Source organism: Erpetoichthys calabaricus, chromosome 9, assembly GCF_900747795.2.
Source record: "Erpetoichthys calabaricus chromosome 9, fErpCal1.3, whole genome shotgun sequence".
NCBI lineage: Eukaryota > Metazoa > Chordata > Cladistia > Polypteriformes > Polypteridae > Erpetoichthys > Erpetoichthys calabaricus.
In genome coordinates this window covers 8,091,695-8,118,784 of record NC_041402.2, presented here as the reverse complement: position 1 = coordinate 8,118,784, position 27,090 = coordinate 8,091,695, and the positions used below count along the sequence as shown (strand labels likewise).

Below are 27,090 nucleotides of genomic sequence, written 5' to 3'. Positions count from 1 at the left end.
CACCAGATGGTATCTTCTAAAATCTTACCATGCCGAACCGATATTGCAACCTGGTTGAAAGAGCACCAAAGGTCACCATCTCCAGCTTAGCATGGAAAAAACAAACTTCCTCGCTATCCCAGTCTGTCCATCTATTCAGCACTCCGTCTCGATTCAGCTTGGCTTGTTATCTCCAATGCCCAGCAAGTCAGAATGCATCCTTGAGGTGCTAATTGATGAACTACTGTCCTTCAGGGACCATGTTACTACAGACTCTTGGTCTTGCTGATTCATTCTTTATACAACATCCAAACGATCAGACCATATCTAATAGAGTATGCCGCTCATCTCCTGGTTCAGGCTTTGGTCTTGTCATGTCTGGACTACTGCAACTCTCTGCTGACAGGAGTACCATCATGTGTCACCATTATGTGTCATGCATCCATACATCACTCCTCTTTTCAGATCACTACATTGGCTCCCTGTAGCAGCATATATTAAATTCAAATCCTTGATTCTGGCCTACAAAATAGTCAGTGGTATGCCCCTGTAAATATGAAGACACTTGTGAGGTCCTCTGCCTCTTCTCAACCTCCCAGGTCTGCTAATGAATGGCGTCTGTTGATGCTACCTCTGCATAGTGCCAAATCTCAGTTCAGTCTCTTTTTATGTGTGGCTCCTGGCTGGTGGAACAAGCTGCCCACATCCATTTGAATTTCTGACTCCCTCAGTGTCCAAGAGGTAGGACATAAAGCAACTGAGGACCATCCCAAAGATGCCAAAGTCAGAGAGAGGGCCAAGGAGGTTGACCATGTCGAAGGTAGAGGAGAGATCTAGCAGGATGAGGACAGATGGGATGTTGGTGTCGTCAAGGTGCAATGGCCCCTCTTAACGTATGACTGACTAGAATCAAGTGGTCTGTTCTGTAGAAGAAAGGAGTGTGTGGGGTAGACATGTTCTCCTTATGTATGTGCAGATTTTCTTCACACAACCTCAAAGATGTATAGATTAGGTTAGTATAAACGGTAAGTATAGCCAATGTAACTGAGACAATGTAAAAGGCAAGGACTAGCATCCCTCCTAGAATGAATTTCCTTCCCATACCTGGCTGGGATGCCCAGGTGGAAGTAGACATAAGAAGAGGCAAGGAGGTTCCCTACCTACTCAAAGATCTGGACATAGGATGCTATCCAAAGAGTGAGTACACTGGCATCCTAGCAGAATTAGATGGAAGAATAATACGCGGCCGGGAGGCCAGGATGAAGGAAGGACAGAGGGAGCTGAATTGGTCAAGCTACATGCTCCCCCAGTCTGCGTCCCGGCCATTTATGGGAAGGGAGTTGTCCCTGCCTGCCATCTGTTGTACTGTCTTGGTGGAATTGCCCCACTTCAAGTAAAGATAATTTTAAAACAAAGCAGGATCATAATACCCTATGGAGGTACTGTTTGTATTATCTGGTAACTAAAAATTACGTAAGCATACCCATGTGATGAACTGCCACCCTTTCTTAGGCTATTTACTGGCTTGACTTCAGGACTGCCATAATAGGCTCCACCACCTGTGACCATAAGTTGGGTTAAGAGACTCAAAGAACGACATGCAATGAATATGAATTGCTAAAGCCTTATAATTTCATTTGAAAGCTGAAACATCTCAAGGTGATCAGTCACATAAAATATACATGAAGGTTTCATCTTGTAACACCATGAAGTTTGGAAAAAGGCCAAAGAGGCCCACACTTTTTAAAGGCCACTGTGTAGAGCGACTTACCTGTCTGACAGTTAATGAGCTGCAGCACAAGGGGACGCCTGGTCACAATGCCAGATCCACGGGGCAGGAAGTCCCTGCAAAACAATCAGAGAAGGGAAGCCATTCGTCAGGAAACTCTAACAATCAGATGTTATCAGGAATCCTATAAATAACTGCCTGATCTAAATAGAAATGCAGAGCCATGTACATCTGGAGAAGAAGAGGGCACCTCTGCCTATGTGGAGTTTTATTAGTGTGCCAGGATTCTTAGAGAGTCGGAATAGACAGCGTAATATGGATAATGGACTTCTTTGAGAAACAGCTTTGGCGCAAACACCACACCTAATGTGTACTCTTAAAATATACCTACCTGTAAGTGAACATCAGTATCTAGCCTACGGTGCCTTCAGAATGTATTCAGACCCTTCACTTCTAACCTACCTCATGCTAATATCATTTCAATTCATTTTTGTGTTCATCAAGGAACACTTGATACCCCAGTCTGACAAGGTGAAAACAGAATTTTAGAAATGTTTGCAAAGTTATTAAAAATGAATGTTGAAATCTCACATTTACATAAAGTCTTCAGACTCTTTACTTAGATGAAGCCCCTTTGGCATCCATTCCGGCCTGGTGTCTCCTTGAGTCTGACGCAACAAACCTCACACACCTGGATTTAGGAATTTTCCACCATTCTTATCTGCAGAAGTTCTCAAGCTTTGTCATGTTGGATGAGGACCACTGACACAAGTATTCAGACCCTTTACTCTGTACTTTGTTGAGGACCCCTTAGCAGCTATTACAGACTGGAGAGACAGACGTGACAAGCTTCATACACCTGGATTTAGGTATTTTCTACCATTCTTCTCTGTACAACCTCTCAGCCTATGTTAGGTTGGATGGATACCATCAGTGTACCGCTATTTTCAGGTCTCACCAGAGATGTTTGATTGGTTCTAGCTGGGCAACTCAAGAACATTCCCAGAGTTATCCCTAAAGGTCATATCCCATTACTTGACTTTTCAGTCGTAGCCTTCATTTACACATTGTTAGTGAGTTGGAGGCAGTGGGCGGGGCTACCACTTCTGTGAAAACGGTCATGTAATGTGACATGTAGGGCCACTCACTCCACCTAGTTTGCAAATGGCTCCCACAAAACCAAACAGGCGTTAGATGTGGAGTACAAATGGAAATGAGCAGAAAGACATTTCTGCTCAATCAAACTAATGCATTGTTTCTCCTTAGTGTTAATCAGTGAAATTTGCCAAAGCTTTTTTTTTTTGCAGTAAATCTGCTGGGTTTGTCAGCCTCCTTGTTTACCCAAATTTTTTTCCTGAAAATTCACTATGCAGCTGACTACTTTGTTTTTTTCCCAGCGCCCCATGATGCTTTCTCAGGCCAGCATCACATCACAGAACAGTACTAACCGATGTTTGATCGGCACTACCTCCTTGATTTGGTGCCACACATGCAATGGACTTGCAAGCTTGTAAGCGTACACTACCTCACACTTTACGGCACTAGCTGATCTGATCATGTATGTGTGAATAATTTAACCCGTTTGCACGTACGTGAGATTCCACTACCCGATCGGTGCTAGATTCGTGCCCTACAAACTTCACTTAATGTTATACTTTACGGCACGGCCCAATCTGAACTGCATATGTGGATACACAACTCACTGAATTTTCATTTGAGGGGTACATTAGCTGACCACAAAGAGAAAATTATGAAAACACTTTGTTGCTCTTGTCAAACTTGGGTCACAAACTTGCATAGGAGACTAGAAAAGGGATCAGGTTTTCAAGGTACAAAATCTTTATTATTGAACTGGCAGGTACAAATACAAGACCTTATTCAGAAGGAGTTTGTCAAAAGCAGAAAAGCACCTAGGGTGCAGCTGTGAAACGTGGCGGTCCACCTCCCCTCTCCAGGTCAAAAGAACACAAAGCTTTCCTCATCAAGTGGGTTCAACGCCTCGGAAGCAGCGACTGGAGCAGACGGAGTCTGAGGGAGAAAGGGCAGGAGATTGGGCCGTTAGGTCGGCCGGGGCTCGGTCCTTCAAATGTTCTAAACCTTGTGCAAGAAACATGTTGCGCTGTAAGCCTACAGCTGATAGTGCAAAGAGGACGGGTAAGAGTGTGTTTGTTTCTCAATGAAATACTGTTTAAGAGGGAGTTTCTGAAGGGCAGTTGTGTTTCTTTGCCATAGGATCCTCTTTTATTGCCACAGGCTCGCAGTTAAGAGCGTATGAGAGGAAAAACGGAGCAGGGAACCTACTGAAATGCACATGAGCAAAAATTGCCACCGTTGTGGGCAACTAACCAGCAGTGACACCGGTCACACCCCCTTCCTCAGCTTTGTTTACACTTTTGTGAACTAAGTGACATTCCAAACTGGGCTTGGAGCCGAGAGAGGACAGCAGCATTGACGTGTGCAAAGCCAGGACCATGACGGACAATAAAATGAAACTGCTGTAAGCTAATGAACCTTGTGAGTCGGGAGTTCATATCTTTCTGTCTGTGTAACTTTTATATAAGTAACATATAAAGGAGGAATTTGTCTTCATTCTATGCTTTCACTTTTTTGGTACAGCTTAGGTATTGGTTAAATAAACAGGCTTGGTGGACTGAATGGACTCCTTTCATTTCTCAGATTTGTTATGTTCTAAAAGAGTTGCGCTTTTATGGGTCACAATGACACCCAATTGTTTGGTAGGACTGGTGATGAGTCCCTATGTTGAGGATCCTACACGGAATATTGTGGAGTGATTGTCAATTGGTGCCACTCAAGGGTTTGTCTGGATTGGACCACTACGTGTATGTATTGTAGATGTCCATGAGAGGGAACAGGCATCATGGCCAGGGAGAAGGATAGTTTCTTACCCGGATTGGGAAGCCAGAACGGAAAAGACAGACAGGTTGGCCGACTGGACAAAGAAACAATTTTGTGCCCAGCCAGAGTAATATAATGGATGGTCTATCAGAAGTCGGAGGGTGGGAACAGTTCCATCCCCCAAACGAAAGGTGGCAGTGATCCTCTGGTAGCATTCCAGTTTGGACACCCAACAGGGATGCTTGGGAGTTGGAGTCAAGAAGTGCAACCCTATAGAGTGCACTGTTGGGGGGTATGGAGGATGACCTCCTTGTTTTTCACGTGACCCAGAAGTGCTTCCAAGAAGACACACTGGCACCGGAAGCAATCCCGGGTCCAGCTTGAAAAGGAGCCTGCTGCCTCACACTGAGGAGTCAGTTGGAAGACAGTGGGAGACATGCAAAGGACGATCAGAAGAAGATAAGAGAGAGTCACTTGTTCAGACAGCAATTGTGGTTGGTCTTTACTGTACATTGGGTGACTTGCTTGTAATAAAACACTTTATTTTGAACCCGGGACCGTGTGGAGAAACATTGTGTCTGCAATTTGGGGCTCAGTGGCGGCCCCTTGTGGTCAAATTATGTGTTAATCTTCAAGGGCAGGAGTAGATGAACCTGATAAACGTACCTGGTTAGTCTCACAAACATCATGTTCATATCCGTGTTTTTGTTGAGTTCTGCAGGGTTCTCTCATCTCTAATCAGTATTATTAAATTCAATAAAAGTTTATTTCACATTTCTCAAATGTCAATGTCTGATATTACATTTGCATTCAACTAGAAGCTGGCGATCACAATTACCAAAACATTTACGGGAAGCAAAACTTGTGGTCCAGTGTAATTATATAGCACCTTTCACAAAGAGCACAGCAATGCAAAATAAATAAAATGCAACCAGAACGGAAATACACACACAAAAAACTGAAAATTCAAATCATATTAGCTATGAAATAGTAAAGAAAACCCTGTGATCATTTAAACGATTGTTTCACTGTAGTTTGGCCTCTCTACACGCAGCATATCCAAAAAGCTGTAATTAAAAAAATGTGGCTAGTAGATTTTGTTGGAATTCCTGTGTCAGCAGCCCTGGAGAATTTCCTGCCATGGAAAACAGCAGGAAGCCTGACAAAGAGTACGGTAACAGGCATCCACTTCCCTAGCCTTAAGGAACTCATACCAGTCCCCCCATCCCCCCACCTGGCCCCACCAACATACCCACCCTCCATTTCCTTTGCTCTCCCTCATTAAACCAACACTTCAATTCTCCAATGCTGAGCAGGCCACATGTGGCCATCTGGCCTAGTGGTAGCGCCACGCTGCCACACTGTACTGGCAGCTCAAGAAGGGCATTTCCAGGTGGTGGTAGTGCAGTGGTAGTGCTGCTGCTTTGCAGTAAGGAGACTGTGGAAGCTTGTGGGTTCGCTTCCCGGTTCCTCCCTGTGTGGATAGCGCTTTGAGTACTGAGAAAAGCGCTATATAAATGTAATGAATTATTATTATTATTTCAAATTTACTGTCATGTGTACAATGACATGCACACTTGGAAAACAATAATAATTCTTTACATTTACAGAGCACTTTTCCCACTATTCAGAGCATTTTTGACCCATTTCAACCCCCACTAATGTGCAGCACCCACCTGGATGATGTGATGGCAGCCCGTTTTGGGCCAGTACGCCCCATCCAGCCTCTGTCCAGTCAGGAGCAATAGCTGTGGCAGCGTGGTGGGCGGGCAGCAAACTTCCCCATCAAGCCTCCATCCTGCACATGAGCGGTAGCTGTGGCGCCGGCGACTATGGACCCCAGGTGCCGTGCACCCAGCCGCCCACTGAGAATGAATGGGGTGCGGCTCCCACCGCCCCATTCATCAACCGGAGCCGCCTGAGGGATACTACACTGCGCGACCAGTGAAATCGCCCCCTGCAACCACCACTTGTAGGGTCCCCAGGCCAAAGATGACGGAGCAGCAGTTACTTACTGAGGAGCCTGCGTCGCGTCCCCCAGACAAATGAAGGAGCAGCTGCGGCCCTGTTTGTAAGTCATATGTCGGATGTCCGTAACTTGGGGACTACCTGTACTGGCCGGGGCCGAACATGCTTAGCTTCAGGTGGAAGACCTGTTCTGAAGTGCAGGTGTGATGTCTAAGCAACTTGTAACCACTCTTGATTTCCATGAACATTGCATTTTCCTGTCCAATTTAGAAATTACTTCCAATATACAAGAAACTTGCAAGTAAGCAACATGGCAGACATAAACTTAGTAGTATCTCAATTAACAAAATCATAGCATTCCAGGGCTTTTGTTCATTATAAGCAGTGTTGTTATTGGAGTTTGATCTAAAACAGAAAGCCAATGATTACACATTGAAGCTAGAGGTCAGAATGTGGTTACGGGGCCAAGATGGGGCACTCCCTCCAAGCAGTTCCACGCCACTCTCATCTGCCTCCTCTACTGCCTGCACAATCACACTTCTTTCAAATAGAATCCTCTAGTGTAGTTAGTATATTTTACAAGTAGTCCTAGTGCTAGGCTTCGTTTCAGTTTTGACTTCCTCCCGTCTCTGAACTTCTCTTTCAATTTACCTTTGGGTCTTCTTTGCTAGTTATTATGATCTTTTCAGTTCTGACCTTTGTCTGTCCCTCATTACGAACTTGCCTGATGTAACATCTCTTGGCATCCTTGTATCTCACAATAGCTTATGGAGATACGGTCTCAAAATTTACAGAGGGATCGTAAGAGGCCCCGGGATGTCTGACATCGTTACAGAGTTCAATCGCCTTGCGGAGGAGGTGATTGATATTAGGGAACAAATGTTGGGCCTTGCTGCCATTGCTGGTTCATAATGCCCTAAGTGAAATTTCTGCTCTCAATGAAGCCATCAAAAAGGTTAATATGGCTGAACCGTGCCTTCCTTATCCTGGGTATTATGCCCCTGAAATAACAACTCCACAAATTAAAGTGAGATGCTAGGAGACCAGGAGATGACCTGTCATCACCATTTTTCCCATAGGTTTCTGTTTCAGCTGGGTTTTCAGGAATGTAACCCACCACAGATATCAAGAATTGTATTATTTTTCATGTGCTTATTATATTTGTAACCATTGTTCTGTTTATTGGCTATTTAGTATTAGTGCAGTACATGTTCTCCTGTGTTTCTTGTGTTCTGTGGGTGGGAACTCTGCCCTCAGCCTTTATATCGTGAGTCTGGGGAGTGGATCCTTCATTGGTTCATTGACTGACATTTGAGGGGAGAGGACAGGCAGGCAAAAATCATAATAATTAGCAAATAGTGGTGGAAGGAACACTTTGAGGAACTCCTCAAACCTGATGGACATGCCCTCAATCCTGTCCAGTTGGGGAACCCCTCTTTTGCCAAAGTCACTACGGTCGATTCCACAATGATAAGGGTGGTGGGGTGGATGAAATTCGACGGGAGATGTAAAACGCACTGGACGCTATTGGGATAGCGAGGTTAACATGTCTATTCAGTGCCACATGGAAGAAGCATAAAGCACCCTTGGAATGACATTCTGGTGGGGTGGTCCCCCCATATTTAAGAAGAATGACCAGACGTTGTGGTCCAAAACAGAGGGATCACACTCCTCAGCCTTCAAAGGTTAAGGACTATGCAAGGGTGCTGGAAGGAAGACTCTGTCTGTCTGACGGTTAAGCTAAACATAGAGCAGGAACAATGTGGATGCCACCCTGGCCATGGAACCTAAGACGTGTCCAATGCTGCCTCCTGGTAGAAGGGTATGTCAACTAGACTGAGGAGTTCCTCAAAATGTTCCTTCCACCACTTGACAATTTCCACAGAAGAAGGTAGCACCTCTCCATCCCTGCTTAACACAGTCTGGGAAAGGTCATGCCTTTCTCTCCTGGGGTGTCAACCAGTTTGCCAGGACAATGTAGATTCCATGCTGCCCATGGAACAGTAGACTAGTTCTTCTCCATGGCCCAGTTGCTGGTCCACCAACCCAGTCTACATGTGTTTTGTAGATCTAGAAGAAAGATATGACAGGTATATGGCCTAACAGGAACGCTCTTGCATGCTATTTGTTTTCTGTGTCTGAATACTTCTTGTCTCTCAAGTCATCTCCCTGTCCTTTTGGTCACAATAATCATGTGACGCTGGACAAAACATTGCCTGCATTCTCCCAGTATGTGGACTGTAACACCCGGGGAAATAAGACTATTGATTTACTGTATGCAAACGTTAAAGACGCATACAGCGCCACCCCGCTGCCTGCGCTTGGGAAAGGAGATCATAACCTGGTTCAGCTTCAGCCTCACTATAAACCAAAAGTTAGAGTCCTACCTACAACCACACGATCATTCAGGAAGTGGACCCTGGAGGCTGAGAATACTCTGAGAGAACTTTTTGGAACTACAGACTGGGATATCCTGCAGGGATCTCATAATGAGAACATAGAGGAAGTTGTTGACTGCACTACTGACTACATCAACTTCTGTATGGACATTGTAGTTCCAGTAAGAACAGTACGCTGCTATGCTAACAACAAGCCATTGATTACAAGTGACATCAAGGGCCTTTTGAATCAGAAGAAAAGGGCTTTTAAAGATGGTGATCAGCATGAGCTCAAGCGCGTGCAGAAGGAACTCCGAGTCCAACTCAGGGCGGCGAAGGAGCAGTACAGGAGAAAGCTGGAGCAGAAGTTGCAGAATAACAGCATGAAGGAAGTGTGGGATGGGATGAAGATCATCACTGGCTGCAGCTCGAAGCGGGGTACCACCATTGAGAGAGACGTGAAGAGAGCAAACCAAATGAACAACTTTTTTAACAGGTTTGACCACCCTAACCCACTCTCACTCTCACCTCGGAGTACTGCACCCTCCACACATCCTTCTGCTGATACCAGCATAGGAAAAACATCCCCACCCATAATAACAACAGCGCAAGTGAGCAGAGAGCTGAGGAGACTTCGTGCCAGCAAAGCAGCGGGTCCAGATGGAGTATCGCCACGACTGCTGAAGGTCTGTGCATCGGAGCTGGGGGGTCCTCTACAGCGCATCTTCAACCTGAGCCTGGAACAGGGGAGAGTCCCGAGGCTTTGGAAAACATCTTGTATCACCCCAGTCCCAAAGGTATCACGTCCTAGTGAGCTGAATGACTTTCGGCCTGTTGCTCTGACATCACATGTGATGAAGACCATGGAGAGGCTGCTGCTTCACCACCTTAGGCCACAGGTTCAACACGCCCTTGACCCTCTGCAGTTTGCATATCAGGAGAAGGTGGGAGCGGAAGATGCCATCATCTATATGCTACACCGATCCCTCTCTCACTTGGACAGAGGCAGTGGTGCTGTAAGAATTATGTTTCTAGACTTCTCTAGCGCCTTCAACACAATCCAACCTCTGCTCCTTAGGGACAAGCTGACAGAGATGGGATTAGATTCATACCTAGTGGCATGGATCGTGGACTATCTTAAAGACAGACCTCAGTATGTGCGTCTCGGGAACTGCACGTCTGACATTGTGGTCAGCAACACAGGAGCGCCACAAGGGACTGTACTTTCTCCGGTCCTGTTCAGCCTATATACATCGGACTTCCAATACAACTCGGAGTCCTGCCATGTGCAAAAGTTCGCTGATGACACTGCTATCGTGGGCTGTATCAGGAATGGGCTGGAGGAGGAGTATAGGGACCTAATCAATGACTTTGTTAAATGGTCCGACTCAAACCACCTACACCTGAACACCAGCAAAACCAAGGAGCTGGTGGTGGATTTTAGGAGGCCCAGACCCCTCATAGACCCAGTGATCATCAAAGGTGACTGTGTGCAGATGGTGCAGACCTATAAATATCTGGGAGTGCAGCTGGATGATAAATTAGACTGGACTGCCAATACTGATGCGCTGTGCAAGAAAGGACAAAGCCGGTTATACTTCCTTAGAAGGCTGGCTTCCTTCAACATCTGCAATAAGATGCTGCAGATGTTCTATCAAACAGTTGTGGCGAGCGCCCTCTTCTACGCAGTGGTGTGCTGGGGAGGCAGCATTAAGAGGAAAGACGCCTCACGCCTGGACAAACTGGTGAGGAAGGCAGGCTCTATTGTTGGCATGGAGCTGGACAGTTTAACATCTGTGGCAGAGCTAAGGGCGCTCAGCAGGCTCCTATCAATTATGGAGAATCCACTGCATCCACTAAATAATGTCATCTCCAGACAGAAGAGCAGCTTCAGCGACAGACTGCTGTCACTGTCCTGCTCCACAGACAGATTGAGGAGATCGTTCCTCCCCCAAACTATGCGACTCTTTAATTCCACCAGGGGGGGTAAACGTTAATATTTAACATTATACATAGTTATTGTCTGTTTTTTTTTCACCTGTATTATTATCATTCTTTAATTTAATATTATTTATTGTATCAGTATGCTGCTGCTGAAGAATGTGAATTTCCCATCGGGATTAATAAAGTATCTATCTATCTATCTATCTATCTAATCCTGCAGAAACCTTGTGTGCCATGACACTGATGTCTCCCTTCTTCTGAAGTGTGGTCATTGGTGCTTTCTAAGTCTTACTAAGACCAAACAAAATGTTGGTTAAGGTCTTGCTACACTAAGACGTACCTCGATAAGCCCAGGCCCAGTTCTAAAATGCTGCCAAGATGTAATAAGGATTCCTGCCTCTTTCTTTATCTAGCACCACCTAGTGGTCACAATACACTCTACCTATACATGCACACAGACACACACACACACACATACATACAAATAAATGCACACTAATTTTGGAGATGCGCCATTGTGCCGCAGTCACACGCTGCCGACGATACTGCTGCTATGGAGACGCTGGCATGTCTCTGCTCCTGAGTTAATTACCACACACAAAATGTTCAAGGCTGGGAAGGCAGATTTTTTCATTTGTTTCTGCCTATTTTTCGTATTGCTGTAAAGCTTGTGGATGTTAATGAGGTCCCGTGGCATTTTCAATAGCATGAGATGTTCATTTGTTGAGCCAAGAATGTCCAGCTGCACACTTATTCGTCTCAGTTTGTTGGTGACTCAGTAATGCCAGCGTGGTCACAGCCAAGTTTATTTTCATGTCTCTAATGAGTGGCACCCCCGTATAATCACAGCTGATCCTACTAGTAAATCAATGGGACTCACCATTTACTGCTGCTATTTCTGTTTCGAATGACAAGCACCGTACTTGAGGACCACACAGCTGTGGACACTCACAAGCCCCGCAGCGCAGCATGGATCCTGGTGGCCAAGGACCATCATTCAACATGCCACCCTATGTACAAAACCAAAATGTGCCAAAGGCCCTCTCTGTTTTAAAGCCTGCAATGCAAGTAGTCCAGACGTGGAATCTGTAGCCCACTGTGGCTTTGTCACCAGCTGGCAGAGACAGCCCGATGCATTCATCCAGGACGGCTGGCCAATTAGACGTTCATGTTGGCTTGTGTGAGAGGCGCAAATTAGCAAGGAGGTTTTCAATGAAATATCTGAGCATGACTGATGCAGTCTGGCTGAACTGTCAATAGCGTTAGACTGAAGAGCACAAGGTGGGCTGTTAAATCTCTGCCTCTGATTTAAAGAGTCACCTAATCTACCTGGGATTGTATGGTAGAAAACAATAAAGAATAGGAGTAAACCTGAACTGGATATGGCATTGACTACAGAAAGGTGCTATATAAAATTTGGTTGTAAAAACACAAGAAATTTGGTAAACGATTTTTATAAAATATCAGAAATGTGTATATCTTTACACGGAATTACGAACTTTTGTCAAATTACAGCAGAAGATTTAATTTTCAGATTATTTTTTTAAGTATTCTGCTGAGCACTGTAAGTTCATGTGAACCGTAGAGTAGAGAAATGGAACGTCACAATATAATTGCCATAAGTAATAAATAGATTGAATGACACTGTATAATTGGTAGAAAGACATAAAAAGCACTAGACAGGCAGACAGATAGAAAGATTGATCTGAAAGGCACCATTAGATAGATAGACAGATAGATTTGAAAGACATTATATAAAAGATATACATTTTTAACATTATTGAAAACATATCAATTTAAAAACTATCATCTGCATTACCATATCTGATCACTCTACATAGCTGTGAAAGGCACTATATAAAATCAGCAAACAGATAACTGTCAAAGGCAGTATGTACGTTTGACAGGTAAATGGTGCAATATTAAATAGATATGAGAGGCACTTAATCATAGATGTAAAAGGCATTATAGGTAGATAGAAGAAGAATCCATATTGGCACATATTGGCACATATTGGCTGGTACTATAATATAGATACATAGACATGAAAGGCACTATGTAATAAAGAATCATTGTGCCTTGTACAGTATCTACATACATAAATAGGGAGTCTGGCAGCCACTGTAAATCGGTTCGGTAGGAAAGGCACTATATAACAGATAGATAGATAGATAGATAGATAGATAGATAGATAGATAGATAGATAGATAGATAGATAGATAGATAGGAAAGGCACTATAATAATAATTTTTAATAATAATAATTCTTTGCATTTATATAGCACTTTTCTCACTACTCACAAAATGTTCAGCAATTGCAGGTTAAGGGCCTTGCTCAAGGGCCCAACAGAGCAGAGTAACTATTGGCATTTAAGGGATTCGAACTGGCAACCTTCCGATTGCCAGTGCAGATCTCTAGCCTCAGAGCCACCACTCCGCCTAATCTATATAACGATAGATAGATAGATAGATAGATAGATAGATAGATAGATAGATAGATAGATAGATAGATAGATAGATAGATAGATAGATAGATAGATAGATAGATAGATAGATAGATAGATAGATAGTGTGGACGAAAAAGGCACACTGAAAAGCAGACAGATAATATTTTCTCAATTCTCTTGTTTATTCATTCGGAGTCACAGTAAGTAGAAATTCAAAAGAGTATAACTTGTTGCCGCAAAGCTCAATTGAACCCTGATCAAAAGCCAGGAGGGGTTTTTTATACTTCAGCATCTCATGATTAATAAGACAGAAAGAACATCCTTATCAAACCAGTAAAGTTAAACAATATGTCTGTTGAGCTAAGCATTATCTGTGTTTTCAAAGCTGAGCACAGGAGAGACGCCTTTGCATAAACTACATGTACTTTCTGCAGCCTTGTGACCTTGTCCCTGAAACATTCACTCTGAGAAAGGGAAAACAAGAAACAGCTTAGATTTTATTCATGTGGACACTGTTTCTCCTGAACCCTGGAATAACATATTTTTGTTAGTTCATAAGCCAAAGCGTCTCTCACTGGCAAGTTACAAAATAGTTATTATAAAAATTCTAATTTACTAAACACACAAAATACATGGTGCTGAGGAGAACATTCTTCTTCTACAATAGATAGATAGATAGATAGATAGATAGATAGATAGATAGATAGATAGATAGATAGATAGATAGATAGATAGATAGATAGATAGATAGATAGATAGATAGATAGATAGATAGATAGTGAGGGGTGACATGCATCAGCCCCACCTAGGGCTCCAAACTGGCTTCAACCAGAACTGAAAACACTAAAGGTTGCGTCGCTCCATCTTGTGATTATTCACAAACCACTAGGGATAAACCCTCGCTGTTAGTCATAATCAAAAGAATAAAACGTGATATGCACTGGTGAAACAAAACATGGGGCTAGTGGCAACTGCAAAGTTTTCAGGGTTATAGCAAACTGCGTTGTAAGGCCATGAAAGCAATGAAAGGTGACATGGGAAAAAGAAAACCCGGAGCAGCAACATTTGCAGAATGGGAAGCACACTGCAAAACCCACCGCGTGACAGGAAGAAGAAGAAGAAAAACAGCCTTGGTTGCCCCTCTGTACAACCTGCTGGAACCTTGATATTGGGAGGACTGGAGGTCCACGTATTTCCTAGTATTATACTAAAAATATTGTATAAACTTAGAAAACAAACCAATTGTTGTACTTACTATAGGTAGGTTATAACTAGTACGAACCTGACTGTCCAGCTAGCCTGGGGGAATACAGGTGGGCAGAGATGAAAGGCCAACACCAAGGTTAACCTTAAGTGGAAGGGAGAGGATGATTTTATGAGCCTCTGGAATGGTTTCTAGAAATATAAGCATGGGCTTGAATTGGGGCTGAATCTATCTGAGCTTAGTCATGCTTAAACAGGACTGGAATGAAGCAGAAGAGTCTGCCTATCGTATTGGTCTAAGAGATGCATCAAGGATGTCGGGTGAACATAAACCAAGGATAACAAAGAAACTCTTGCACTCTCTTGCCCTCCTCTCTCTCTCCAACATTTTCCATTGTGAGGAGATCATCTCTGTTGGTGGCCATATTCAGACAGGCAATGTTGCTTGGCCCCATGCAGCAGCAACCTGGATCAAAGACCAAGCCGGAGCAGAGACTAATAAGACAAACAGCCCCCTGGTAGGAAACATAAGGATGCAAAATGAAATGCTACTAAGGTTTTAATGATATTATTGTCACACTTGCATTAATATTTGGTTATATTTGGGTTCAATTAATTGAAACTACAGTCATGTGAAAAAGTATATCCCTTGGAAATTTTTGACTTTTTCAACACATCTGAGTAAGCAAACAAAATGCAGATTTGTCACATGGAAAAAGTAAGACCACCCCTACATTTATCACCACTTTAAATCCATCAGATCTGAATCAGATGTTCCAAATGCGGTGGCAATGATTAGAACCTCCTCAGGGAGTATGAAAGTGGATCTGACTGTCTTATACTTATATCTTATCCAGATGGAGTATCGCCACAACTGCTGAAGGTCTGTGCGTCGGAGCTGGGGAGTCCTCTACAGCGCATCTTCAAACTGAGCCTGGAACAGGGGAGAGTCCCGAGGCTTTGGAAAACATCTTGCATCACCCCAGTCCCAAAGGTATCACATCCTAGTGAGCTGAACGACTTCCGGCCTGTCCGACCATGGAGAGGCTGCTGCTTCACCACCTGAGGCCACAGGTCCAACACGCCCTCAACCCTCTTCAGTTCGCATACCAGGAGAAGGTGGAAGCGAAGGATGCCATCATCTATATGCTACACCGATCCCTCTCCCACTTGGACAGAGGCAGTGGTGCTGTAAGAATTATATTTCTGGACTTCTCTAGCGACTTCAACACCATCCAACCACTGCTCCTTAGGGACAAGCTGACAGAGATGGGAGTAGATTCATACCTGGTAGCATGGATCGTGGACTATCTTAAAGACAGACCTCAGTATGTGCGTCTCGGGAACTGCAGGTCTGACATTGTGGTCAGCAACACAGGAGCGCGGCAGGGGACTGTACTTTCTCCGGTCCTGTTCAGCCTATATACATCGGACTTCCAATACAACTCAGAGTCCTGCCACGTGCAAAAGTTCACGGACGACACTGCTATCGTGGGCTGCATCAGGAGTGGGCAGGAGGAGGAGTATAGGAACCTCATCAAGGACTTTGTTAAATGGTGCAACTCAAACCACCTACACCTGAACACCAGCAAAACCAAGGAGCTGGTGGTGGATTTTAGGAGGCCCAGACTGCTCATGGACCCCATGATCGTCAGAGGTGACTGTGTGCAAAGGGTGCAGACCTATAAATACCTGGGAGTGCAGCTGGATGATAAATTAGACTGGACTGCCAATGCTGATTCTCTGTGCAAGAGAGGACAGAGCCGACTATACTTCATTAGAAGACTGGCGTCCTTCAATATCTGCAATAAGATGCGGCAGATGTTCTATCAAACGGTTGTGGCGAGTGCCCTCTTCTACGCGGTGGTGTGCTGGGGAGGCAGCATTAAGAAGAAGGACGCCTCACGCCTGGACAAACTGTTGAGGAAGGCAGGCTCTATTGTAGGCACGGAGCTGGACAGTTTGACATCCGTGGCAGAGCGACGGGCGCTGAGCAGACTCCTGTCAATCATGGAGAATCCACTGCATCCACTGAACAGTGTCATCTCCAGACAGAGGAGCAGCTTCAGCGACAGACTGCTGTCACCGTCCTGCTCCACTGACAGACTGAGAAGATCGTTCCTCCCCCAAACTATGCAACTCTTCAATTCCACCCGGGGGGGGGGGGGGGGGGGGTAAACATTAACATTATTCAAAGTTATTGTCTGTTTTTACCTGTATTTTTATTACTCTTTAATTTAACATTGTTTTTTGTATCAGTATGCTGCTGCTGGAGTATGTGAATTTCCCCTTGGGATTAATAAAGTATCTATCAATCTATCTACAGTATCTATCTTATTGAAACTACAGATGTCAAGGGTTCTCTTCAAGATATCAAGATGTTCTCTTTGCTATTGACGTGTGTGGAGTCATCATGTCAAGATCAAAAGATCTCCACAAGACCCTCAGAAAGAAGGCTGTGAATGAAAAGGGATTTCAAAGACTGCCAAATGGCTTGATATCAACCATTCCACTATAAAAAAAAATAATCTACAAGTAGGAAAAGATTTCAAATAACTGCTAATTTGTCCAGATCTGGCCAACCCAGCAAATTTAGCCCAAGAGTTGACCGTTAGATACTAAGAGAAGTTTCCAAGGTCCCCAAATGTTCACTCTGGGCTCTGAAGGTAACTCAGCAAAAGCTGGTGTCAAAGTGCAGGCATCTAAAATCAGAAAAGTTTGACCTGCATGTGAGGTCTTGCCAGGAAAAAAACCTCTGCTCCCCAAAGACAACAGTTTGGTATTGAACATCTCGGAAAAGACCAGGCCTTCTGTAACAATGTGCTCTGGACAGATGAATCAAAGATAGGATTAGCTGGCCAAAGTAACAGTAGACATGTTTGGAGAAAACCAATGACAGCATTTCAAGGGAAGAACCTCATACCAACTGTCAAGCAAAGAGGTGGAAAATGCTCTGCTTGGAGGTTGCTTTGCTGCCTCAGGATATTGACAGCTTGCAATCATTGAGTCAACTATGAATTCTATCAAAGGATGCTTGACGAGAATGTGAGGTCACCAGTCTGAAAGTTAAAGTTGACCAAAAAATGGACCTTTTCAACACGATGATGATCTGAAGCACACTAGCAGACCCATCAAGGAATTTCTCAAAAAGACGAAATGCAGGGTTATGGAGTGGCCCAGTCACAGTCCTGATCTGAATCCCAATGAGAAGTTGAACCATGCAAGAAAACCCACAAACATCTTGTAAGTGAAGGATATTTGCAAGATGGTGTTATCCAAAATTTCACAGGGTTTATGTCAGAAGTCCTGATCTGAATCCCAATGAGAAGTTGAACCATGCAAGAAAACCCACAAACATCTTGTAAGTGAAGGAAATTTGCAAGATGGTGTTATCCAAAATTTCACAGGGTTTATGTCAGAAGTCCTGATCTGAATCCCAATGAGAAGTTGAACCATGCAAGAAAACCCACAAACATCTTGTAAGTGAAGGAAATTTGCAAGATGGTGTTATCCAAAATTTCACAGGGTTTATGTCAGAGACTGGTGGGCAGTTATGCATAAAGTCTACAAGAAGTCATTTCTGCTAAGGGTGGGGGCAAAACCAGCTTCTGTCAGTAAGGGTGGACTTTCTTTATCCCCATTATATCTATTGATATTTTTGTTGAATAAATGACTGAAAAAGCAAATTTTCCTTATGTTTTCAGGTATATCACCTTTATCTGTAGGCGTTGCTTGTGTGAAGATCTGCTATTTGCCTGTTCAGATATCTCAGAAAAAGTAATCCGTTTCTGTGACGTGCACTTACTTCATACGACTGGGTGCGTAAATAAATGTGGAATCTTGTCTCCTGCCTGGTACTGTATCTAATTGCTTGAGGTCTTAGATATAAAAGGGGAGAACAGAATCATCCTAGGACCCTACTACGACGAAATGAGGCACTATATAAGATCACAATGATGTTATGTTTAATCCACACTAATCACTAGGTGACCTTAAGTGAGTCTCTTGCACCTGCCACATTGTGGAAAAACGCACACCTGGCCAGAGGACTTACTGTAATCACACATCTATAGGTTTTGGAGGAAAACTGGTGTTCCAAGAGGAAAGATAAAAAAACACATGGATTATACAAATGTTAAACAACGAATGGGCCAGGATTTGAGCTCAGGGATCTGGGGGCTGTGAAAGAGTAGAACTAACAAACTGTGCCGCCTGTGTTAGGAAAAATGAACAACTCAACAAATCTTTGGCTTCAGATCTTCTTGTTAAATGTTTGGTCACCATGTGTGATGTTTAGAATGCATCCAAAACAGAAAAACCAGCAGATGTTTGGGTGAATACCTGACTGTGACTTTGGGAAAAAAAAAAAGCGTCCTGACATATATGACATCTTACCACGATTGATTGTTTTTAGATTCAGGGGAAGTGGGATTTACTTATGGGCCTGGTTGTTTTGCTGAGGTCAGCAACTGCCAGGCTTTTTTCATTAAAACAAAGGGGAAATCAGTTTCTGTCGCCATGACATACTCCACATCGATTATTCACCGCACTGCAGAATTTATAGAGGCAGATGTATTCTGCATCTGAAGACATCTTCCTTTTTAATTTTTAAATTTATACCACACCTTTACAGAATAATTATTAGGAGTCTGTCACTGTCTGTTAATCCTCTGATGCAGCATTTAAGGCTGCTGAATGATTCGGATCTGGCCTGCTATAAGGGAGTATTGTCCTATGGCTTCCTTAGCTTCTTCATTGTACCCAACGGTCCTCCTCACTAGCGGACGCCCCAGCAATCCCCAACAGGCGTGGGGAACTCCTGACCCTAGGGCCCACTCATCAGATCTCCTCAAAGGCAGCCACAAAAATAGACACTCTATGGCCAAAAGTTTGTGGACATTGGACCATCACAACTACAGTACATGAGCTTGTGGGACAAGTCATGTCATATTTGAACCTGCTTAATCCAGACCAGGGTCACTTCAGTCAATAATCAGGGTTGATGGATGACAAGATTAGCACAGTCCATCTTCATCTGGATTACAGCTACTCAGTAGCACTATATAACAGACAGATAGATAAGGCACTACATAACAGACAGACAGACAGATAGTTAGTTAGTCCCTGTCATATCTATCTGTTTAGATCAGTTTTTTTCTAGAATTTGCTTGAACATTCCAGTTGACTTTGTGACTTCTTTCATTGCACTAAGTATCAGAGTGCGCTTGTAGAACCGATTTATTTGCACAAATCCAAGACAGAGGCTGGGGGCCGAGTGAACCGCAGCAGTAGGGAGCCGGGCAGGGCCGTCCTCACTCACATGGCAGCCTCCCTTCAAGTTGGTCTACCTCTCACCACATGTTGCAGCATACCTTGCTTCCGCTTAGCTAGCAATACCCGTTTGTTCAACAGACAAGATCACCTAGAGATTGTTAAGGAGTAACGTTTTTCAGAGAGAGATCAGAGCTATGTGTGTTTTAGAGGGTAGCTACTCATTGGCACGCTCTCCCGTCAGAACTGAATACGATCAGATACAGTGCCAGCATTTGACGTTGGAGCATACCTAACTTTTGCTTGGCCAGAATTACATTTTTTTAAATTGATTTTTAAAGTTTGTCCTGTTTCACTACTATGTGTGTGGAGCTGTGGGGGACAACTTAGTAATAGAAAAATACATATAAAAAGCACAATATAAAAGACACAAATACATACTGTATGTAGATGTGAAGGGCAATATATGATAGACAGATGGATAGATAGAAAAGGTTCTATAAAATAGAGAGGTAGGGAGATGCCTCTGTGATAGAGGATAGACAAATAGTTAGATATGAAGGTCATCATACATTGGATACATACAAGGGGGCTCCGCCCCCTGCTCGCATCGCTCGCCTACCCCTGGCGTTTTGAACCCGCGCCCGCTGGGCAGGCACATGAGAGGATGACGCACGTCATCTGTAACCCGCACTCCATGTGTTCGTTCCCGTTCTTTAATCCCTTTATAAAGTTTGACTCTGTTACCTACTCTGTGTTTTATTTCTGAACTCGCTTTATTCTGCTTGCGGCATATCAGACGGTTCGTAGTCTCTCTCGTTTTACTCTGGGCAGGGGGGCTTTGTTCTGTAACCTGCTCTGCATGTGTCTGTCCATGTTCTTTAACCTCTTTATGACATTTTACTTTGTTTTCGTAGTTTCTCCCGTTTCACTCGGGGGGGGGGGGGGGGGGTTTGTTTCCTACTCTGTGTTTTATTTCTGACCTCGCTTTATTGTGCTTGCGGCATGTCAGACGGTTCGTAGTCTTTCTCGTTTTACTCTGGGCAGGGGGGCTTTGTTCTATAACCTGCTCTGCATGTGTTTGTCCCTGTTCTTTAACCTCTTTATGACGTTTTACTTTGTTTCCTACTCTGACGGTTCGTAGTCTCTCCCGTTTTGCTCTGGGGGGGGCTTTGTGTGGCGCCTGCGCACGTGCGTAGTCTCTCCCGTCTCACTCTGGGGGGGGGGGGCTTTGTGTGGCACTTGCGCACTATGTCTTTTGCGTCCACGGGCAGGTACCTGTGTCCATATCCGGTTTACCATTCTCGTTTAGTAATATGGATAGTGTATATGAGAGGCACTAAATTACTAGATAAAGGGTGTCGAACTCCAGTCCTGGAGGGCCGCAGTGGCTGCAGGTTTTCATTCTAACCATCTCTTAATTAGTGACCAGTTTTTGCTGCTAATTACTTCTTTTAATTAACTTGACTCAGGCCCCATAGTTGTTTCTTGTTCATTAATTAGCGGCCAAACAATAATGAGACACAAAACAAGCGGCCACATGACCAGCTCACCTGTGCCCATCACACAGAATCTGAAAATAAAGAAAGGTGGAGGTCTCAGTAAGGCTGATCTCTCAGGTCATCAAAACATCTTGATGGTGTTCTTAGAAAAAAACATAAAATCATCAGTTTTGGAAATGTCTGCTGTGGCAGAATGAATAATTAAATAATGGCTTTAATTAACAGCAAGCATCGGCTTCTCATTAAGAAACTGGTTGGAGTTTGAAGCCCCAGGTTAAGCGGGTCATCTGTTGGCTCGTTTCATATCTCATTTCTGTTTGGCTGTCATTTAATGAGGAAATGAATCAATTCAGAAGACTGAATCCTTCTAACAGGGCTATTAAAATGAAGGGAAAAAAGTGAATTAGCAGTGAAAACTGGTCACTGATTAGGAAAAGGGTTAGAATGAAAACCTGTAGCCACTGCGGCCCTCCAGGCCTGGAGTTCGACACCTGTGTGTAACTAGATAGATAGATAGATAGATAGATAGATAGATAGATAGATAGATAGATAGATAGATAGATAGATAGATAGATAGATAGATAGATAGATAGATATGAAAGGCACTATACTGTATAACAGATAGATAGATAGATAGATAGATAGATAGATAGATAGATAGATAGATAGATAGATAGATAGATAGATAGATAGATAGATAGATAGATAGATCCTAACTACAGGGTCACAGGGGTCTAATGGAGCCAATCCCAGCCAACACAGGGCGCAAGGAAGGAAACAAACCCCGGGCAGGGTGCCAGCCCACCGCAGTAAGATAAATATAGTAGATAGATAAATACAAAAGTCACTATACAATGTATAAGCAAGAAAAGCACTGTATAATACTGTTGATTGATAGATAGACAATGAAATTGTACTGTACTGATCTCTGAGGACACACTCTTATTTATTTATTTCTCTCATTGCGTTGCTGTATTAAACTGTCTTCTCAATGCCCCCATGAAGGTCCGGTCAGAGCGGCCGCTCAACATGCTGTACACTAATGGCTGTCCCTTGTGTCCAAGTCCCGTTCATTTGTACTTTTCTAAGCTTACAACAGCATCTCATCTCTTAAATGGCACATTTTCATGGACCGCACATTGATGACTTGTTTTTCACCCACAGCAGCTCAGCAGTGTCTGGTATTCCTTGTACCTGAAGTGCCAGCGTGCGCCGTGACAGATGGCACTGTTTCTAAGAAAGCCGCAGATCGCACCTCCCCCACCCAGCAGATGGAGGAGGCAGAAGGGATTGAAAATGCAGGACTGATGAGAGAGTTGGACTGACTGATTAAAGGGCCCATCCAAAAGCATGAAGTCTATTGTGCTGAGTTATCATCGGGAGAAGCACATCTGACACAGCAGGGTCATTGTGGGTTATAATAAGGAGCAAAGACCACCTCACAGACCAGGGGTCCTCAATCACAGTCCTGGAGGGCCGCAGTGGCTGCAGGTTTTTGTTCTAACCCGGATGCTTAATTGGAAAGCAATTCTTGCCAATAATTTCATTTCATGGCTTGTTAGCGTTTTAACTCTGCTATGTCAGGTCAATCTCATGTCTTAGATTTTCTTCCCCTCTCTAAGGATATCATCCAAATGATTTGAAGGCTAAAATGGAGGAGTAATTCTCAGTCCTTTACTTTCCTTCCAAGTATTTAATTAAACCCAATAGAGCATGATAAATACACACAGGTGTAAATGGTAACAAGCTAAACGGAGAAATGCTGGTCTCTTTTGTCATTTGCATGTTATTACTAATTAGGAGCAATTAAAAATGAGAATAGAGCTGTTTTAGACTAAAATAAGCAATAAGGGTTCAAAATCTTAACAAGCGAGACAACTAAAGTGAGCAGTAAAGCAATTGGTTTGGAGCAAAAACCTGCAGCCACTGTGGCCCTCCAGGACCGTGATTGAGGACCCCTGTCACAGACAGTAAAGAGATGGCTGATGTGTGTGTAGTAGGGGCCTAAACAAAGAGTGCAGGTATGGGGCGGGATTGAGGCAAGTCTGGAAGGCAAGGGTATGGCACCAACTGTGGAACCTGTGGAGAAATATCTATTATATAATGCCTTTCACTTTATCTATCCATCTATCTATCTTAATGCCTTTCACGTCTATCTATCTAGTAGACATTTTTACTTGATCTCTGTTCTTTTAAACCATTTTTGGATAGGGTCAGTATAAAAGGCACTATATAAAATGTGACTAGTTCATCTGTACTTGTTCTCTAGCCTATGTTCTCCAGTTGTGCATAAAAATATACTGCACATCATCCCTTGTAAAATCACTCCAGAGTTAAGCCGCTTTATAAAGTTGGTATATATAACAGGTACTTGGTTTAATTCTAAAATCCCCTTTACTTTTAGCGCGTTTGTTATTTTCTAAATCCTTTTTGATGCAGTGACTTTTCCTTGTGCTCTAATCAGTCCAGACAGAGTCCCGGTATGTCGGTCTCCTCTCTTATTGTTGTGCTTCTTTGCTCTTCGGCCGTTCACTTTGCTGTAGACGCTGTGACAGACGTCCAGGGACCTTGCCCCACCGGAATGCCGGGAGAAGGGAAGGACCAGGAGAAGGGCAATATCTCCCCTGGAACGCAAGAGGGAAGCCTCCCAGGATCGCATGGGGGCCATGGACCTGGGGAGTCCAACCCTGTGGAGCGACATGGCCACTGCCAGGGGGTGCCTGGACGGCTCTGGAACTGGGGTATGCGGTACTACCAGAAGAGGAGCTGAACTCGCTTACAGCACTTCTACCACACCCGGAAGTGGTGCCGGACGTTAACTGGAGAGCACCTGGAGCACATCCGGGTGCAGTATAAAAGAGGCCGCCTCATTCCACTCGGGGAGCCGGAGTCGGGTGGAAGAGGACAGAGCTTGCGAGGGTGGAGTGGAGGCGGAAGCAGAAGCGAGAGAAAGAAAACTCGGTTGGTGAATTGTGCGCTGTTTGCTGTTTCATTGTGTGTTGTGCAATAAACGTTGTGTGTTTTGGGACTTTTGACCTCCGCGTCCGTCTGTGTCCAGGTATGAGGTTCATAATGCGTTGCATTTTGTGTTCTCCTTGCATGGCGCCATTTCTCTTCCTACTCGTTTTTTTCACCATCGACTCTTTAGCTTCTTCTTTCCTAGTCAGTCATTTCCGATTTCTCAGGTTGTCCTGTCATTTATAATAAAAATATATATATATATATATATATAAACATCCCTGCCCTTCTCTCCCCAAAATCCTTCAATTGCAAGAACGTTCCTCGTATCTGTGTCCTCGGATGTCAAACATCTAGCAAAAAACAAATAACGGTTGTAAGACTGATAGTGACCCTGAGCTGCCCGAGCTAAGAGGAGGCTGAACTTTAGCACATTAGTGCGTGTTATGTAATCACAGCAGAGTCAAGATGTGTGAGCAAAATCCAGGGAATCCTAGAGGCAGCCCATCTGTGTGTCTGTACATGTGTATGTGACAGGGACCACTGGACTAAAGTGCCACCGCCCCCACTGACAGTCACATTGTCACTGGAAAGAAACCAGCAAAGTGCCGGCACTTGAAACAATGGCTTCTGTCTGGGCACTCAAAGAGCCAAAGCTGGAACTGAAAATGTGCCCAATTATGTGTAATGCTCCTCTTTACCTTCAACAATGGCTGTCCTATCTCTCTACAGTGGATTCATACAAGTCTTCAGCCCACTTATTGGTGCTTTAAATTTACTTTTAAATGCCTAAATTTGTCATTTTTGTCTATCGATCTACACTTAACCCATAATGACAAAGTGAAGACAAGTAAGGTTTACAAACTTTGTTGAAGTGCCTTTCATATTGTGAGTGCCACAGACGCCAGACAAGCATCCTGGCATGACTTCCGAGATAAAATGGAAGATGCCACAAGATGGACAAGCCGAAGCTAGAGGTCAGGAGTAGTTTCATCCACCATATGTTAGGTGGCAGTAGTCCAGTGGAGATGTCCCAGCTTGGACACCCGTAGGGGTTTATGGGAACTGGAGTCCGGATGTGCAGCCCTGTTGGGGTCCCTGGGTGCTGCTGAGGGAAGGCTTCTAATGTTTCTCAAACAACCCAGAAGTACTCCCCACAAGTCATGCCTGGTCACCAGAAGCTGTTCTGGGTCCAGAATAAAAGGAGCCCGCTGCCTTACCTTGGAGAGTCAGAGTTGGGAGGCAGCAGGCGACACTCAACTGGAGGTGGAAGGAGAGAAAAAAAAAACTTGATTGCTTGTATGGTTTTGGTGCTTGTTGGATTAAAAAAATCCATAATTGGTTCTGGGGTTTGGGTCTCAGTCACGCCCATACTGGTTACAATCTTCTTATATCATATGCTACCGTGGCTGTCTGTTTGTCTGTCCAGGATTTTAAATCACCTGTAGCTCACAAACCGTTTGAACTATTGACCTGAAATTTGGTACACATATACTACGTGACCTCTACGATCTGCTTTCGGAGTGATGATTGACCTCCAAGGTTATTCCTCTTCTTATTTTATTGTAGAATCAACTCTCAGCAGCGGCTAGCAGGGTGGTCATCTGGCACACGTGTATGGACGCCGTTCTTATCCCTACCACCTTCGCTGTCACTTCCTCTACCTCTTCATATCTTAAATCATCCTTGAGGCAGATTGAAGACTTAAGTGCCAGCTTCAGTGAAAAATTAAAGAAAATGTACTAAGTAATTGCAACACAAATACGGACTTAATCAGTTATAACGTGAAAAGATGCTGACGAGAGAAGAGAAGCAGCGGGCCGCTAGGGTGGAGCGAAGAAGAGCTGCTCAGGAAGCAGCAAGCGCATCAACCTCTGAGCAAACAAATGCTAAACGTACAGAGAAAGAGGATGAAAACTCGGAATGCTCAAGTCAAGTGTATTCGTACAGTGTGCCACTACTAGTATGTATAGAAAAGGTGAGGATACATCCATCCATCCTTCCATTTTCCAACCCGCTGAATCCAATCACAGGGGTCTGTTGGACTCAATCCCAGAGCGCAAGGCAGGAACCAATCCCAGGCAGGGCACCAACTCACCACAGGACACACACCAAGCACAGTTTAGGATTGCCAATCCACCTAACCTGCATGTCTTTGGACTGTGGGAGGAAACCCACGCAAACACGGGGAGAACATGCAAACTCCACGCAGGGAGGACCCGGGACACGAACCCGGGTCTCCTTAGTGCAAGGCAGCAGCACTACTACTGCACCACCGTGCCGCCCGGTAAGGATACAATACATATGAAATTAAGTTCAGTGTCAATAAATGTAATATATTGGCAACGCATTTATTTTGTTAATTAGCCCCACGTAAAGGTGACGGTTGACAGCCTTAAACACACAGATGTAGGCCAGAAGCGTTACGGCTTGAGTGAAGCGTCAGATGCTCCCCAGCCAGTTCATTCTTTGTCTTCATGTTACATGTGGCCAGAGACCATGGAACGGATTGTCATGGCCACTACTCTAGCCTAAAATTAAAAATGAGCCAGAAATCTGTGTAATATGTAATTTGTTATAACCTGCAAAAAGAGCCTCAAAACTACGCTGTTAAGCGGCCAATTCAATTTGCACTATTGAGCCAATTAAAAAGGTGGTTTAACATTTATATACAAACTTCTTGCCCTCTTTATAGTTTCAATTCATCTGCAACCTAGTGGCAATGCCAAATGCGGTGCCATCTTTGGAAAAGTCTAGGACAGGGGTACTCCATTCCAGTCCTGGTGGTCTGCAGTGGCTGCAGGTTTTCATTCCAACCAGTTTCACAATTAGAAGACAGTCCTAACTGATCATGAA

At 44.0% G+C, this 27,090-nt stretch overlaps 1 protein-coding gene across 10 annotated transcripts in view; it reads right to left on the bottom strand.

Moving 5' to 3' along the window:
• Positions 1-27,090, bottom strand: part of dnm1a (dynamin 1a) — a 501,477-nt gene that overhangs the window by 404,349 nt on the left and 70,038 nt on the right. For all 10 annotated transcript variants that reach the window (XM_051931967.1, XM_028809129.2, XM_051931970.1 and 7 more), the window contains exon 2: positions 1,751-1,824. In XM_051931967.1, coding sequence (XP_051787927.1) covers positions 1,751-1,824 — 74 coding nt within the window. The remainder of the gene's footprint in view (positions 1-1,750; positions 1,825-27,090) is intronic.